Raw genomic sequence first — 18,401 nt, 5'->3', positions numbered from 1 at the left:
GAAGAGGCTTCTGGGAAATAAACAAGTATGAACAGAAACATTATTAAGAAGTTAAAAGACAGTTCTAATATTATCTTAGTTTCTCCAAGCAGATATAAATAGGATGACATTTAGAAATCAGGCTTTTTGTACAAATGTGATCAAGGTTTTAACAGGTATAATATTCTACATTATTATTCAAAAACACATATGATAATATGGTAGGTATAATGGTATTAGGTAGTTACTATGAGAAAATCACATATTACTCTACAATTATTTGACTTCATGCCCAGTTGCATCTTACACAGCTTTAACAGTCCCTGCTGCCAACACAGAGATGAGAAATAATTCAAGGAAAGGCACCAAAAGAGAGGGCTTAAAAAAAAAAAAAGAAAAAGATTGAGAGTTACTTTACCTGAAGACTAGTGCTTGCTGAGAGCTGATGAACAAGACTTCAAGCATAATAAAACCCTCCTCATCAACTGCTAGGACAATGAAAATAGGTCTACATTTTCTAGAAGGTGGTAGGGCAATATAGAAATTTTAAATGACCATACTCTTTGACACAACAAACCCACCTCTAGTCTAAGGAGAGAACTGCATATATGTACAAATGGGTGTGTTCAAAGAAATTCATGACATTTTTTATATTAGGAAATAATTATAAAGAAACATGTTCATCAGTATTGGACTAATTAATTAAATTAAGATATATTAAAAGAAGAATACATTTCAGAGTCCTAAAAATGACAATATGCAGCAGTATTTATTAATGCAGAAAGAGATACCCAGCATGTTGGATGAAAAAAAGGTTGCAGGGCAGGATGTATAGTGGCATTAACCTACTTGCGGAAAATTGTGAAGAAATAATGGCTGAAAACTTCTCTAATCTGAGGAAGGAAACAGACATCCAGATCCAGGAAATTCAGAGAGTTCCAAATAAGATGAACTCAAAGAGACCCACCCCAAGACACATTATTATTAAAATGTCAAAAGTTAAAAACAAGAAGATAAAAAGAGGTAAAATATATCACACATCTAATGGCACAGAAATACCTATAAACAAGACCATTTCAAAACAATGCTGTGTTGTGAGAGAAGCATGCAGAAGCTATGGGAGGAAAAGACAGGTACTCAGTTGATCATGGAGAAGTCTTTTCATCTACTCCCTCTGCAATACATTTGTTGAAGAATTATTGATATTTTTGTGTAGATTTTTCCAGAGGCTGGATTTTACTGACTGCACACTGTAGTGACATTTAACATGTTCCTCTGTGTTTTCTATGAATTGAGAGTTGAATCTAGAGCCTTGGTCAAATTTTGGTGGCAAGATCACTTCATAAATGGTACTGTGTCCTTCTATCAGAAGGAAAATGTTTGGTTGTTGTTTCATTTTTTGTGCAATTAGCAGACAATGATGACCAATGCCTAAATCCATTAACTCATTAAGGATTGCCAAAAGGTGATATTCTATCATTGCTTCTTTATTTAACAGCTGGAATATCTCTATGAAGAGCACTTTTCCCTTATCTACTATTTGCTTCGCCAGTGAGCCATTATATGAGAGGCAAGAATAAATGCTTGATTCTTTTCCATTAGCTGCCAGTTTTCAAAATAATCAGTTGGTACATTACATTCCTCTAAAAGGGATAGTGTCTTTTTTTTAAAGAATCACTTATAAACTCATGGACCAAACATATTAACGGGTTTCAATATTTTGCAGTTATTATCTTTATTGGTGTTCAAATTGTACTATCTTTGACAAGTGAAAAGGTCGATTCAAACTGGCTCATGATTCCTTTTGATTCAGTCATAATAGTCTTTGACGGCTTCTTACTATCTGTTACGACAAGACCTTCCAGGCTCTTCTTGTACACTTTTTTCCCAAACCTGGAATCAGCCATTTCTCCAAGGAGTTGGGGTTTTTGAATGGGTAATGTTTTTCCAGGCCACTCATTGTGGGTTATTCATTGTTTCTAGTCCTTTTAAAGCTGAAAGAGTTAGGGGAAAATGCTTTTAACATGAAATATATCCTGAGTTCATAGTGATAATCCAAATTCAAATTCAAGAATACAAGGTTTTTATTTATTCTTTTCTCTCTTGTACCTATATATCATTTTTCCTGTGCTGAGAACCATTCTCAAGGACATCAACTACGAGAGAACTAGAATATCACTTAATTACTCTCATTGTGTATTATTCCAACAAAGGAGTCTTAAGGAACTTCAAGATTATGTGGTCATCCAGAAGAAGATGAGCCTACAAAGACTGATAAGGCACCCACAAAGAAACAGAAGGAAAACCATGAAAGTACAGTGGCAAGGAAGCCCAAGGAAGAAATTACAAGCAGAATTATAAGAGTTAAGTGTCAAATGCTATTCACAGACCAAATGAGGTAAGAAATGAAAAATGTCAACTGAATTTAGCAACTTCAAAGTCACTGGAAATCTCAGGCTGAAAACAGACAAAAGTAGGTTTAAAGAGTAAGTAGGAGGTAAGAAAATGAAATAAGTGAAATTCTGAAGAGTGTAGCTGAGAATGGGAGAAAGATAATGCAATAGCTGGATATAGAACATAGGGATTCTGGAAGCTTTTTAAGACTGGAAAGGTTTAAGTTTGATTAAATCCTAACGCAAAGAATTTAGTTGAGACAGAGTTTGCATACACTAGAACAAGAATGTAAGATTCCTGAAATGGTGGGAGAGAACAGGATCCAAAGCGCATGATAACAGATCGGCCTTTATTATGTTTATAATGCCTCATTGTGACATTTATTGAGTATGCAGTATACTAGATACTGAGAATATAGAGATAAAAGACAAAGTTCTTGACTTGATAGAACTCACAGTCTGGAGGGAGAATAAGACAGGCAAATACTTATAATGTAGTATGATAAATGCTATGAACACAGAATGTCACTGGGGCCCACAAGAGGACTTGAAACTAAAGAATCTGCCCATAAATTTCAGTGAGAAATTTACAAGTAGGATAGACATGCAAAACACACAGAAAATCAAAACACATCATGCCTTCCCCCACCCCTCAATTTCTGCATTTGGATTACTACTGTTTTAGCTTTGTGGATATGGACATAACTGGCCCCTTCCCATCTTTTGAGTCTTAGAAAGCTTCACTTTACCTCCCCACATAACACCACTTTGTTATTCCATTCACAACTCTTAAAGAATCTGCTTAAGATAATCCCAAATTATCTTGTTTGTTTGTACATTATGTCTTGTTTATGTATCTCCTTAAATAAAGCCCAAATTCCATGAGGGCAAGGACCTTACCTATCTAGTTAACTGCTATATTTCCAATGCCTAGAATAGTTCCTCATATGAATAAATGATTGAATGAATGAATGAACAGTACAGAACTCACATAATATTTAGTTACTTAACTCTTCTGGAGTTCGAATTTTCATATGAAATGCAAATTAACTGAACATTAAGCTATGCTTGATTTCTAATATAAGCAATACAACTTTAAATTCAACTTGTTTATGAAGGTGAAAGGCATGCGTTTAGCCCAGACTCTTTTTCATTTGACTGCTAACTACGCTAATAAATTTCCACATAAACCCAGTAAGTCTTTACCATGCATTTATAATACTCCTTCAGAGGAATTTTAAATCAGCAGAGAGAAGGTAGATCAATGAAAAGTGTTGAGTTGCTGAGATAGCTGACTGGCCTTTTTTAAGGCTGAATTCATATTTCACCACCTCCTCAAAATAAATTCCAGATTAAATCAAAGTTTTAAATAATAAAAATAAAACCATAAAAGTACTAGAAAACCTTTAAAGAGACCATATTTTATAGGTGAGGAAGGCATTTCTGAGCATGAGCCACAAAAAATCATAAAAGACAAATTTTAAAGCCTCTACAGAGCAGGGGATACCATAAACACAAGTGGAAGACAAAGGACAAATTGGAAGAACACTGTTTGCTACACACATGACAAAGAGTTAGTATCCATCACATGCAAATAATTCCTAAAATTATTCAGAAAGAGACAAACAAAAAAAGGGTGGGGAGTTTGATGGGGGGAGGGAGACTTAGATAATACTCAGGTAATTCACAAAGAGAGCAAGACAGACAGCAAAATAAACTAGATATATGTGCCTACTAGGTTTATCAATATTTTGTCTTTCTCATTTAAAGCACTGGTAAAACTTCATGGGAAAAGAGGAACTCTCATATACTCTTGGTAGGGATATAAATTGGCACAATCCTTTTAAAGGATAATCTGACAAGAGAAATCTACTTTGAAAGTTAACGTCTATGAACTTATCATATGAAAATATTTATACACAAATATAAACACATTTTCTATGCATATTGTTTGTAACCAGAAAATTGCAAGCAACTGAAATGATCATTGACAAGCAGATGATTAAATTAAGGTGCATTCATATAATAAAAGATTGTGCAGCCATTTAAAAGGATATGGTAAATCTATAGGCACTCATATGAAAATAAATTTTAAAATGTTATGGTCTTGAATCAATTTATATATATAACACGAGCTATACATAACACACTCCCATTTGTGTTAAAAAAAAATTACATTTAGGTAGTCATCCAAGGGAACTGGTATGATAGACCCCAAAATGTTAATAGGGAAGAGTCAGCATTTTTATTTTGTATAGGTTTTTCAAATATCTGAGTTTCCACAATAAATACTTTCAACATAACAAATTAACATTTATTAATAGCGAACATGAGAAAAAAGCTAAGATAAATAAAATGACTCCTTCAAAGGTCACTCATCTTCTGGACCTCTGCTGTCCAATAATATGGTCTAGTGAGACTATAGAGTACTTGATCTGTACCTGTTCTAACTGAGATATCCTGAAAGTATAAAGTACATACTAGATTTGGATTAAACAAAACATACTATTAAAATTAATTTCACTTGTTTCTTTTCAGTTTTTTACACACATAGCTCACACTATATTTCCATTGGACAGTGCTGTTCTGGACAAAGAGAGGAAAAGGGAGCTAATGTATTGATATTACTCTGGCATTATTCTTTAGTTACTATAAATATTTCTATTTATAAATATGCTTTTCTCAGTTACTTTTAGAATCTTTCTATCGAATATATTAATTCAAAAACAAATGACCACAGTTTAAAAGGAAGAAATTACTAGTGATACTATATTCAACAGACCCAAAATGCCTTGTGTTTTATTTGGAACTCAAATCTCCATAAGATTGCACAACCTGGGGGAGGATAAAGGACTTTGCTTTGCTTAGAATTTAAACAAAGCTCCCAAATGTCCTAAAATTCTATGCAGCTAAGAAATTTTGTATATTAGTTCTTTGAAACTAGGAATTCTTAAATTAGGTCTTAATTTTGCTTAGTTTCTTATTTTCTTTGGCATAAAAATTTTAAGTTTTTATAACATTACTGGTTACATCTCATCAGGGTTCTATTTAAACAGGCACAAGTTCAAGCAAAGATTAGATTCTGCCTTTAACAATGTGTACTCAGACAGGAGGCATTAAAAGGTAGATGTAAAAATCATTTACAAAATTACTACTTTCATTACATTTCCCATGTTGACACTCTTCCACAGCTTGTAATTAGGCAAATTATTTATTTTAATTATATTCAATAACATGTCAAACTATGATAAGAAAAAAAATTATCCAGATATTTCTACCCAGAGACAATATACTATAAACCAAGAATATGCAACCGCTGCCTCTAATCTATCCTTTAGGGTTACATGTGAGGAAATATATAATTGTGCAAAAAGTGTCAATACTCCAGCAGAGTAACCAAATAGAAGGAAATTCCTTCACACAGCCTTTCTTTGGTATTAGTGTCCAGTTACTTTCATGCACTGGAAGGGACTACTTTTCAAATTCCTTTCTCTGAAAAGAACCTCCTATATCAAAAAGGCGTATCTATTATATGCAAATTTTGTGTTTGAAAAACTCCAGTGTTAAGACTTTATCATTATCTTACTCATTCAATAAAAATGTATGGTTTCTCCAGCAGGTTAGGCATTATACTAAAGTGCTGTATAGGATATAAATTTAAAACAGATATAGATCTTACCAATGAACAGCTTATAGTACAATAGAGACAAGAAGCTGGCCCATCTCCATTCCCCCTCAACTAGAAAATGGATGAAATATCAGGGTCAATAGTTTTAAGCCAGAAAAGTAGACAGTTTAGTTAGGAGAAGTTTCGAAATATGCCCTTCAGGACCAATGATCACAACACTAACATATCTCTTTTAAAAAGAGGGAGAAAATTCAAATTTCTTCACTAGTTCAACATACACTTCTATAATTCCATAACATGTACCAGTGGTAAAGGTAAGATGAAAATGAAGAATAAGGAAAAATATTTTGTTTTTCTTCTTCATTAGTGGAAGTATTTGTATATTTTTATTTACTTGCATTCTATATTTCTCTTACAAACAGAAATATTTATGTGGTTCTGTACTGGACACTTAGAAAAAGTATACAGGCTAAACAAAAGACTTAATTCCTTGTACTTATCAAGGTCCAAGAGACCAAAACTCAGAAAACCCAGACTCTAGCAAAACTTCCCAATTTATGTCACCTTAACATAAGACTAGATAATATTTACCAATTAAATATTACAGCAATATTACATAAGTGCATTGCCCTTTTAATTACAAAAGAATACTAATACATAATACTGTGTAGTGTTTACTAAACACTAGGTAGTGCTCTAAGTGCTTTAAAATATTTTTAATCTTTATATAACTCTATAAAGTAGACATTATCTTCACTTGATAGACAAGAAAACAGAGGTCAGAAAAGCTAAGTAATTTGACCAAGGTACAGAAAAGCTAAGTAGTTTCACAGAGCTGAAGAACAGCACAGCCAGGATTCCAATTCAGCCAGTCTCTCTCCAGAATCAAACTCTTAACCACTGTAGTTTACTACATCTACTGCAACTGTTCTATCCAAAAGCCCTTAATCCTAATCCAAAATCATCAAAAGAAAGGGTCTCTGTTTTACTCCAGGAAGAAGCATTTCTAAGAATGGAAATTTGGAAATGATAAATTTTGTAAAGTTTTGCTTGATAATTTACCATTTAAACTGAAATTCATTATGTTAAAACTTTTCCCTTTGCAAAAGAGCTGTTGCATTTATGAAAAATTTCATTTAGATAGGGCTAATCACACACGCATACACACACACAAATTAAAAGGTCATTTCATGGATATAATAACTAACATTTTGAGTACTTCCTATTTGCCAGACACTGTTCTAAGTACTTTACACATATTACTTCTTTTGCTTCTCCTTAAGTATGTACTAAAAAATACCTAACTTACAGAAGAGGAGACTGAGGTGTGGGAAGGTTAAGTAACTTATCTAAGGCAGGATAGCTAGATCTGGCTTCTGGACCAGACCATAGTCTTATTCCAAAGACCACACTCTTAACAATTTTACTATATTAATTTGTCAAGATAAGGCATTTTAAAAGTATTTATTATTTTCTCAAAAAAGTTCTTAATATGAACACTCAAGAAAAATAATCACTTGTAATTTAACTGAAACATTTAGTATTTTTCCTTTTAACACTAAGTTAGAAGCACAGTGGAATATTATTTTTAATCATACTATTAATTTTTTGGTTTTGTTAAATTTAGATCATGAATATTGTTACCAAGCACACAAACTTTAGAAAAACTTATAATGGGCAAATAGTTTCTGACATTTTAAGTATTGGGTTGGCCAAAAAGTGCCTTTGGTTTATAAAAAAAAAATAAAAGACACATTCTTCATTTTCACCAAGAACTTTATTGAACAATGTATTCACTCTTTTGTTCCACTACCTTCTGCCATTTTTAGGTAACTTCATAATTCCATCTTCCCAAAACTTTTTATCTTTTTGAGTGAAGAACTGTTCCAGGTGCCCTTTACAGTCTTCCAGGGGATTGAAATTTTTTCCATTAAGAGAATTTTGTAAAGACCGAAATAAATGGAAATCCGAAGGTGCAATGTCTGGTGAATACGGTGGATGAATCAGAATCTCCCAGGCAAGCTTAACATACAGTCTTGCATTATCCTGATGGAATATTATGCGTTTTCTGTTGACTAATTCTGGATGCTTTTTGTTGAGCGCTGCTTTCAGTTGGTCTAACTGGGAGCAGTACTTGCTGGAGTTAATCGTTTGGTTTTCCGGAGGAGCTCATAATAGAGGACTCCCTTCCAATCCCACCATATACACAACATCACCTTCTTTGGATGAAGACCAGACTTTGCTGTGGTTGGTGATGGTTTATTTTGCTTGCCCCACGATCTCTTCTGTTCCACATTATTGTACAGTATCCACTTTTCATTGCCCATCACAATTTGTTTTAAAAACGGAACATTTTCATTATGTTTCAGTAGAGAAGCACATGCAGAAGTACAGTCAAGAAGGTTTTTTTTCACTTAACTTATGTGGAACTCAAACATCAAAGCGATGAACATAACCAAGCTGGTGCAAATGATTTTCAGCGCTTGATTTGGATGTTTTGTCTATGTTGGCCATCTCCCGTGTGGTATAAGGTTGATTGTTCTCAGTTAATGTCTCGGTTTGATCGCTACCAACTTCAACTGGTCTACCCGACCGTGCAGCATCGTCCAGTGAGAAATCTCCAGCACAAAACTTCACAAACTACTTGTGACATGTTCGATCAGTCACAGCACCTTCTCCATACACTGCACAAACCTTTTTATGCATTTCAGCTGCATTTTTACCTTTCTTGAAATAATAAAGCATAATATGCCAAAAATGTTGCTTTTTCTTCCATCTTCAATATTAAAATGGCTACACAAAAATTCACCAATTTTGATAAGTCTTTTTTTAAATGCACACTGATATGACAGCTATCACATACAATCTAACAAAATTGTTTTGAATGAAGTTAAAGACAACTAAGTGCTACTAGAGCCATCTTATGGAAAAAACCGAACAAACCTTTCTTTTGGTCAACCCAATATTTAATTCTGGTTGACCTTAGAAAACCACATAACCTATTGGTCTTACAGTGGGCACACGGAAAAGAGGCTAGAACATAGAGACATAGACTATAACAGAGAAAAAGGATGAAACATCTTTTAATGTATGGGATTTTGTGATAATATACAAATATGATTTAGATAGATTATCTGAAGCAAAAAGATATACTAACAAATAATTACAATGACAAATAATAAGAAATATATAATCATATGTTAGCTTATATAGAGTACCATGGGAATGCAGCATTACCACCACCTGCAGATGTGGAGGAAGGTTTCACAGAGAAGGCATTTTTTTTTAATCGACCACTGTTTCCAAAAAAAACTAAAATACAATTTGGGAAATGTATACTTAATTCATTAATTTTTCCTCAACTTTAATGATGACTTTATCAGTCAAAAGAATTTGGTATTTACTTGTAAATCTCTTTAAAAATCATGACAAATTAAAATGAGCTTTCAAAAACAGGTAGATCTCATAACACTGAAAGTGCAGTTTATAATACAGCAAAATTAAATACAATAATCATTTTAAATGACCTATTAAATTCTTTGTTCATTTCTTTGACTTCATTTAGCATTGATCTAACTCAATGTGGAAGGTTACATTCATACAAGTTTAAACAGCTTAATGATTAACTATATTCACCTGTCAACCTTACTGTTTATGAGGCAAATAGTGTTATATAGAGAGTTCAGAAGTCTCGGTATGCTTACAGGAAAAAAACAAATTCCAAATCGTTTTAAAGTGAATAATTAGGATAAAAATGTACACTATTAAGCTCTTTCTTTTTATTGCTCCTCTAGTTATTTCTTCCAGAATTGACCAAGACTATTCATCATTTGATTCTGTATCTCCAGAGCCAAAATCAAGATTTGCTATGTTAGATGATGTAAAAATTTTAGCCAATGGCCTACTTCAGTTAGGACATGGTCTTAAAGACTTTGTTCATAAGACTAAGGGCCAAATTAATGACATATTTCAAAAACTCAACATATTTGATCAGTCTTTTTATGACTTATCACTGCAAACCAATGAAATCAAAGAAGAAGAAAAGGAACTTAGAAGAACTACATCCAGACTGCAAGTCAAAAATGAAGAAGTAAAGAACATGTCACTTGAACTCAACTCAAAACTTGAAAGTCTCCTTGAAGAAAAAATTCTACTTCAACAAAAAGTGAGATACCTGGAGGACCAATTAACCAATTTAATTAAAAATCAACCTGAAATTCAGGAACACCCAGAAATAACTTCACTCAAAGTAAGTATAAAACAAAGAGGGTTCATAATTATGTTTTCAATGTGGATCTTTTTTAAAAAATATTTTAAAACATGCTACTTGAAATACTTTGTTGAACTGTTGAAACACTATATTTTTCTCATGAAAAAAAGACTCCAGGAAATAAATTTTCCCATTATAATTTCAAGTTGGTTTTTGTTTCCCTAACATTATTTATGAAAATAACTAAACTTTGCATTTCAGATGAAAATTACAAGACAGTTAAGCAATGAAATTTAGAACACTAAATTATTATACTATTGCAAATTACTGGAGGCAAGTCAAAAGCTAAAGGAATATAACTTGTGTAACTATTCTCCCATCTTTAAAATATATAAAAGTAATACAGTTAATGGAAAAGATATTAAAATACTGTTTTTTTTTTCATTTAATTGAAATAGTTTAAAGTTCAGGAAATCAGATTTTAGAGATGGTACATTTTAAATAAAACACAAAAACTAAAGTATGTACTATGTGAAAGAAGAATACAAGGGGAAAAGGTTTGCCAGTACCAGTTTTCTAATCCAGTATTAGTTTAAAAAATTAGATTGTGATAGTGTTACAGGAAATAAAAAAGTCTAATTTAACGAAAAAGAAAGAAACTTCTAACCAATCTATAATCTATGTCCAGACTTTTGTAGAACAGCAAGATAATAGCATCAAAGATCTTCTTCAGACCGTGGAAGAACAATACAGACAATTAAATCAACAGCATAGTCAAATAAAAGAAATAGAAAATCAGGTAAGTCAATATTTTAATAGTATGTCCAATCTTTTACGTAAAATTTAGGTTTATGAAAACACTTGACCCTAAAATTATTTTAAATAATTATAGTTGGATAGTGAATAAAAGGATCGCATCAGCATGATCATTAGGTTTGCAGGCTCTGAAGCTAATAAACTACCTGGGGTTGAATTTTGGCTCTAAAACTTTTGTGTGACCTTGAATAAATTACTTAACCCCTTCTCAGTTTCCTCATGCACTCTATGTAGATAATAAAAGAATCTGTCTTACAGGACTGTTGTGAGAAAAAAAGAATTAATTCATGCAAAGTATATCCTCAATATAGCAGCCAAAGAGATTCAATTAAAATTTAAATTAGACTATCTCTCTCTTTGTTCAACACCGCACAATGGCTTCCGGTCTCACTCGTAGTGGCCCATAAGACCCAGATGACTCTTAATCATCTCACTGACTTCATCTCCTGTACTCTAGTCACACTGGCCTTTTTACTGTTACACAAACACATCAAACAGGCTGCTATCTCAGGGTCTTTGCCCTTGTTGCTCTCTGTCTGGAATGCTCTTCACCCTGGTATCTGCATGGGCCCACTCTTACTCACTTTAGGTCTTTCTCAAATACAAAATTCTCAAAGAGGCCTTCCCAGATAACTTAATCAGAAATTATAATCCCCTACACCCATGCTTGAAACCTGCTACCTCCTTCATTACTCTCTTTTCTTCCTTAACATTTATCCCTATTTAACGTAATATATATTTGAGTTATTTATCTTGCCTGTCCCTGCACTAGAATGTAAGCTCTGTAAGTACAGAAAGTTTCTTCTATTTTTTTAAATTGCTATAGCTCCAAAATATAGAACTCTGTCTGACACATAGTAGGCACTTAATAAATACATGTTAATAAAGGTAATGTCACATTTAGCACAAAGAAGTCAATAAAAACTTACTATGATTAATATTATTATTAGAAGCTATATGTCTAATAATTAAAGTTTAATACCCAAAAATATAATTAATCTGCAATGTAAATAACTGGCTAGGTGAGCAAGGGAGATACGTGTTTGGAATAAAGCTATGCCAAAATCTAAGATTTCCAATATATAGTACCATAGTTCAAAAATATTAATTAGTAATAATACTACTAAACAGCTGTTCAAGAGAGTTTCAAAAATAATACAGACCTGAAGAAACTGGTATAAAAAAAAAATAGATGCCAAGAACTATAAAACAAATATTACCAATTTCCACCAAACAAACACATTATGTTTCAGTAATTTTATGAATCATAATTTTAGTAGGTTATTTTTGCTAATTGTCTGAAAAGGGGTTTTTGCCAGCTAGTTTTGATTTCTATAATTTCCTTCTTACTATATGTTATTTTTCTAATTCTTTTCCTATATCTTTTATTATGAGTAAATTAACCTGCTCACAAAAGCAAAATGTCACTATTATAAAATAATATACATCCTGTCTAATAATAAAATGTATGAAGAATTCAACAATGAATTCTAAGTTGGAAGAAGCCTTAAATCATCTGACCCAACTTATTCAAATTTAAATTAAGAAACCAAAACTGTAAAGTTAAGTTACTATAAGATCACAGTTACTTAGTAGAAAAGACTAACATCCAGTAAGTGAACTTTACAACGGATCTTTATGCATTATATCCTAGGAAATGCCATTTATGCTGACATCAAAAAACTAACACTAATAACACATTACATACTCTGCTCTTCTCAACCCATCAATAAGAAAAGCTATCGGTCAATAAATTGCAAACCCAGCACAACAGACAATGAAATATTGAATATATTGAAAGTACACAAATAAAACTGCCAATTTGTTACCTCTACAGATATGATTACATGTCAAAAACTATCAAGAAAGTAGCCTTGTTCAAATTATGTGCTAGGTCTTAAGACCTACAACTGAGAATTATGAAATTTAAAATCTGCCTGTGTCACTGAACAGAACATATATTACATTCATATAAATAAATAGAACATATTAAAATATTCTAAGTAAAGTCTCTGCCTTTGATCTTACTGTTTTTTGATCAATTTCTGTTTTTTGCCTTGTCTTTCTCTATTTTTTTGAACTCTTTATGTGCCTGATTAAATATTTTGAGAACAGGAAGTCTGTATAATATGTATAGCATTGCTTATCCCTCTTAACATCAAAAACAATAACATATTATGAACTCAGATTTCCCCTAATTGTATATTCAGTACCATTTTTAAAAGTAGATTTATATTCTTTTATCAGTTAAGAAGAACTGGTATTCAAGAATCCACAGAAAATTCTCTTTCTTCTAAACCAAGAGCACCAAGAACTACTCCCTCTCTTCATTTGAATGAAACAAAAAATGTAGAACATGATGGTAAGATAATTTGGTGGGTTTCCTTCTTGAAACTAATATCGTCAAATTTTTCTTCTTTGACATTTCCATCAAAAATCTCTATTCTCAGGGCCTGTTCTAGACTAACTAAAAGAGAAAAAAGAGATAAATCCAACAAATATAATGTGTCAACCTAAATTAGATCCTGGTGATTTTTTTAAACCCTATAAAACATTCTTAAGACAATCGGGAAACATAAATATAGACTTGATATTAGATAATATAAAATTATTATTAATTTTCTTAGATGTAATGATGGTATTATAGTTACGTAAGAGAATAATCTCATGTTTAAGAGATGCATGCCAAAATATCGAAGGGGTTAAGGGGCATGATGTTTGCAAATTCCTTTCAAATAGCACAGCAAAATACATATTTGTATGTATTTGTGTTTATAAAGCAAATATGGCAAAATGTTAACAACTGTTGAATACAGATGAAAAGATTATGGCATTCTCTTCAATGTTTCTACTTTCCATAAGAAAAACAAAAAAGATGGGGGAACAAAGTCTCCATTCCTACCCAAGCTTTAAAAAAATGATATAGTTTGAAAACACATTTATTTTTAATGTAATTCATAGAGGAAAAAAGTTCTCTGTTAGTTTCCTCTATGTATGTTCACTCTTTCCTCATGTATCTGTTGACTACCTGCTATGCACCAAGCACTATACTAACATCTCATATGTAGTATTTTATTTATGTTTTTCCTAGATCTAAGAGAAAAAAGTGTTTAAAATTCTAATTTTGTCACTTTTCTTAAAAATAAATCAGTTTGGTAATAACTATTTTGATATTCTTTGCATAACACGCCATCTAATAAAAATGCTTTAGTATAAAGTACCTTTTCAATAACACATTACTGAAAAAGACTGAAGGCTACAGTCACCACAATTCCATAAAATGTCAAGTAAAATCTCAAGCTCTAAAGATATCATTCTTTATTACTGTATCTTACGTAATAACATTTCGTTGATTCTAGACATTCCTGCTGATTGTACCATCATTTATAATAGAGGTGAACATACAAGTGGCATCTATTCCATTAGACCCAGCAACTCTCAAGTTTTCAATGTCTACTGTGATGTTAAATCAGGTAAAACGAGCCTAAGAGGAAATAGACAGTAGCTAGCTCAGGTTACTCACTACCTATTAGTAAGGCTAATCCTGTTATTTTTGTTCTGAATACATATAAAATGAAATATATATAACACAAGTAGTTATACAGATCTAGTACTTATATTTGTCTTGTTTATGTATTTACTCAGGCATTTACTCAATATTCTCCATCTTTTTCTATAAAATAATCTGAAATGACCTTTGTCAATAAGTTTATTAAGACAAATTCATTAGTTGCCCTTCACTTAGCTTCTTGGGCTCATAATAAATAATAAAATGTTATTACCATAACAACATTAATAATACCTTGTACAGCCACCAATTAAAACCAAACAAAAAACCGTATTTTGTTACAACTATCAGCATAAGTCTACTGAAAATAAACAATCTGTTCATTATATTCAGGTAGTTCATGGACATTAATTCAACATCGAATAGATGGATCACAAAACTTCAATGAAACTTGGGAAAACTACAAATATGGTTTTGGGAGGCTTGATGGTAAGCTGACTTCATTCACTGGTTAACTTAAAAATATTTATTAAGAGCCTATTACAGACTGGGCATTAGAAATACAACAATGAATGAGGAACACTCCTAGCCTTCATATAAATTATTAACAAATAACTACACATTTGTAAGTACTGAACTTATTACAAGTGTCTTTATTTGAATTATACTTTTCACAATTACATGTCTATTCTATGTATACTTATCACAATTTAACTGGATGGCTTCTAATTATCATAATTATAATTATCAAAGATAAATTTGATTAAGTGCTAAGTGCTTCAAATAAGTGCTAAATGCTATGAATGGGCTACAAAGAAAACCATCCTTATCACTGGTCATTCTACTTTCTTATTAACATTTTAGATATTAACTATTTGGAAGTTGGAAGGCACAAGGAAGCTGTCAGATGTACAGTACAAAATGTTTAGATTTCAATTATTTAAATATGATAAATGTATACTATACAATGTGTGGTTTAAAATACATTTAGTTTAATTCAATGAAAATTATTATATTTTGATCACAAAATAAATAAGGTAAAAAACAAAATAAGCAAAATAAAAATGACAGAGGTTTAAAATCCAAAAAGCACATTATAAAAATCCATGAGTGATGTACATGTACTCATTAATAAAGTGGATAACATCCATTATTATATCGAATTTTTAAACATTCAGTACTACTTGATCATTTAAACAATTCTGTATTCAAGCTACCAGTTAAATCCCTAACTAAAAGGTAGAATCAGTGATATGTTTTGTAGCTCCAAATCTTCTTCTGAGAGTGAGAGTCTAGAGTACTCATTTATTTCTACAAGAAAGTAAGCCATTTGTATTTTGCAATTCTTAAAATGAAATCTACAAATTCAACAGCAGTAGGGAAATTTTGACTTTTTTTCCTTAAATGCTTTAATAAAAGGGATAATTAAAGAGAGAGTAATTGTGATAGAGAGATCTATTTGTATTTACAATGTTATGTTTTTAATTCCAAATAAAATTGTTTAATTATAGAGAAAAGTTATTAAAAATTATGCTTTTTAATTTAAAATGTTTTTAAAAATTTATTTCCTTCTTTTTCTACAAAGAAAACATATATAACAAGCAAATATCAAAGGCCAGGATTATATTTGAGGAAAATTACATTATTATCCAAGTCTCTGGAAATACTTAACAAATCTCTTGATAGTATATTCATATTAATAAATAGCTGACAGTAAAGCCAGTACATGTAAGGACCCAGAAGTTAGATAATATTTTACCAATGACTAGCCCTAAAAGTACTTATAATAGTCTAACATGTTTCACCTGTGAAATATGCCTGATAATATCCATTTTAGAAAGGATAATCAGACTTTAGGTAGGCCTATTACTATTTTAACACTTGTTGTATTTTAACATCTATTACTATTTTAACATAACTATCTTCAATAAAATTGTTTTAAAAAGAAATATTTTACGAGACTCTAAAATAACCAAGGGATTCAAGACTAAAACATCTAATCTACTTACACCAAAAAAGAAAAAGAACACTCTCAAAAAAAATAGTCGCTGCCTAATCTGCAGTTAACAATCCACAGATTTTTACAACTTTTCTTTTCAGGAGAATTTTGGTTGGGTCTAGAGAAGATATACTCCCTAGTACAGCAATCTAACTATATCTTACGAATTGAGCTAGAAGATTGGAAAGACAACAAGCATTATATTGAATATTCTTTTCACTTGGGAGATCATGAAACCAACTATACACTACATCTAGTTGAGATTGCTGGCAACGTCCCCAACGCACTCCCGGAACACAAAGATTTGATGTTTTCTACTTGGGATCACAAAGCAAAAGGACACTTCAACTGTCCAGAAAGTAATTCAGGTATCCTCTTCCTAATATAAATACTTTATTTTCAAAGCTTCAAAATATCTTCCCAAAGTAATAGCTAATATCTTTCAATGTCAACTCTTTAAAATCTGAATCCAATATAAACATTTTCTCTATAGGTAAACGTCTCAAGGTAAGTGTTAACTTGATTATAGTTTGAGTACGTATTTTACCTCTAACTTTTCTCAGATATTTTATTTTTGGTCAGGTATATGAGACTTGTATAAATTCTTTTAAATTGGAATATATGTATACAACACTGTCATATTTATAAGAAATGAAGATATACTCACTGGCGAAATATAATAACAGTAACTACGTATGAGTTTGTATCTATTAAACTGCGTGTCTATCCTTTTTAGGAGGTTGGTGGTGCCATGATGTATGTGGGGAAAACAACCTAAATGGTAAATATAACAAGCCAAAAGCAAAAACTAAGCCAGAGAGGAGAAGAGGAATATGCTGGAAGTCTCAAAATGGAAGGTTATACTCTATCAAATCAACCAAAATGTTGATCCGTCCAACAGATTCAGAAAATTCTGAATGAACTGAGGCAAATTAAAAAGCCAATAAATTGAACATTAAACTCATCCGAAATTACTGTGGTTTAAAAATCTGGTATTAAATCCCTAATAGAAGGCTTTAGAAGTAAATTCTTTATATTAAAGCCACTACCAACTTAATATTAAACATATCATCACATCACCTCAAAGAACACCATTTACCTTTGTCAATCAAAATTCTTATGATCATTTATTCATATATTTTGTGACGTGCGAATCAATTTTAGATGGTCACAATCTGAATTGTAACCAATGGGTGAATTTTTAAATAACCTTTCTAAATAAAAAACTTACAAAGAGATTTTTATTTTCAAAGTCATCATGTGAGCTGATTTTACAACTTCCTCAGTTTAAAAACTACTTTTCTTGCTAAAATTCTAAACTTGAATAACTATAAAGGACTAATAATTGTACATTTCTTAAATGCTGTAATATTAATTTCAAAACTAAAATTCAGTCAGTTCAGAGTACATGTGAAAATCGATAATATGAATCTTAAAACTGATACTTCATTTTGCTACAAAATAATTTGGAGTAAATGTTTGGTATGTTTTATTTATGAAGCCAAATGAAGCAGGATGAAATACTGTACTGAAATAGGTTCATGGTCTTAAATACAGTAGATCATAACTGCTAAGTCATATTGACTTTAAATATCAAGTATTGCTGTACCTTAACTTGTTTGTTAACTTATCTGTACTGTATACATATTTTAACACTTAATATTGTGAAAACAAATAATTTTAAAGGGATCTTGTCAGAATACAATAAGAATGAATGTATTGGTGGCATCAAGTTAAAGTTTTATCATTTATTCCCCTTGGACACAGGGTGAGTCTAATACTTATGTGTAGGTTTTCAAACAGAATTAAGAATCATAACAAGTAACTAAATGTTTAAATAGTCTGAGAGATGTTCATGTATGTTTCCA

At 31.4% G+C, this 18,401-nt stretch overlaps 2 protein-coding genes across 8 annotated transcripts in view; one reads left to right on the top strand and one right to left on the bottom strand.

The window, feature by feature from the left end:
- DOCK7 (dedicator of cytokinesis 7) overlaps positions 1-18,401 on the bottom strand; it is a 184,726-nt gene that overhangs the window by 99,883 nt on the left and 66,442 nt on the right. The gene's annotated exons all lie outside the window — the stretch shown is intronic.
- ANGPTL3 (angiopoietin like 3) lies at positions 1,991-17,497 on the top strand. Its single transcript, XM_082358343.1, has 7 exons — positions 1,991-10,249; positions 10,899-11,009; positions 13,274-13,388; positions 14,386-14,499; positions 14,928-15,023; positions 16,635-16,901; positions 17,270-17,497. Exons 1-7 carry the CDS (start codon positions 9,755-9,757, stop codon positions 17,452-17,454), a joined length of 1,383 nt encoding a protein of 460 aa, XP_082214469.1. The 5' UTR covers positions 1,991-9,754; the 3' UTR covers positions 17,455-17,497.

This window comes from Balaenoptera borealis, assembly GCF_965194805.1.
Source record: "Balaenoptera borealis genome assembly, chromosome: 1".
NCBI lineage: Eukaryota > Metazoa > Chordata > Mammalia > Artiodactyla > Balaenopteridae > Balaenoptera > Balaenoptera borealis.
This window is presented reverse-complemented; position numbering and strand designations above follow the sequence as displayed.

Coding starts and splice junctions, on each gene's coding strand:
- ANGPTL3 (XM_082358343.1), top strand. CDS start 9,755: ATGTACACTATTAAGCTCTTTCTTTTTATTGCTCCTCTAGTTATTTCT. Junction 10,250..10,898: donor CAGAAATAACTTCACTCAAA/GTAAGTATAAAA, acceptor ATCTATGTCCAG/ACTTTTGTAGAACAGCAAGA. Junction 14,500..14,927: donor CTACTGTGATGTTAAATCAG/GTAAAACGAGCC, acceptor CATTATATTCAG/GTAGTTCATGGACATTAATT.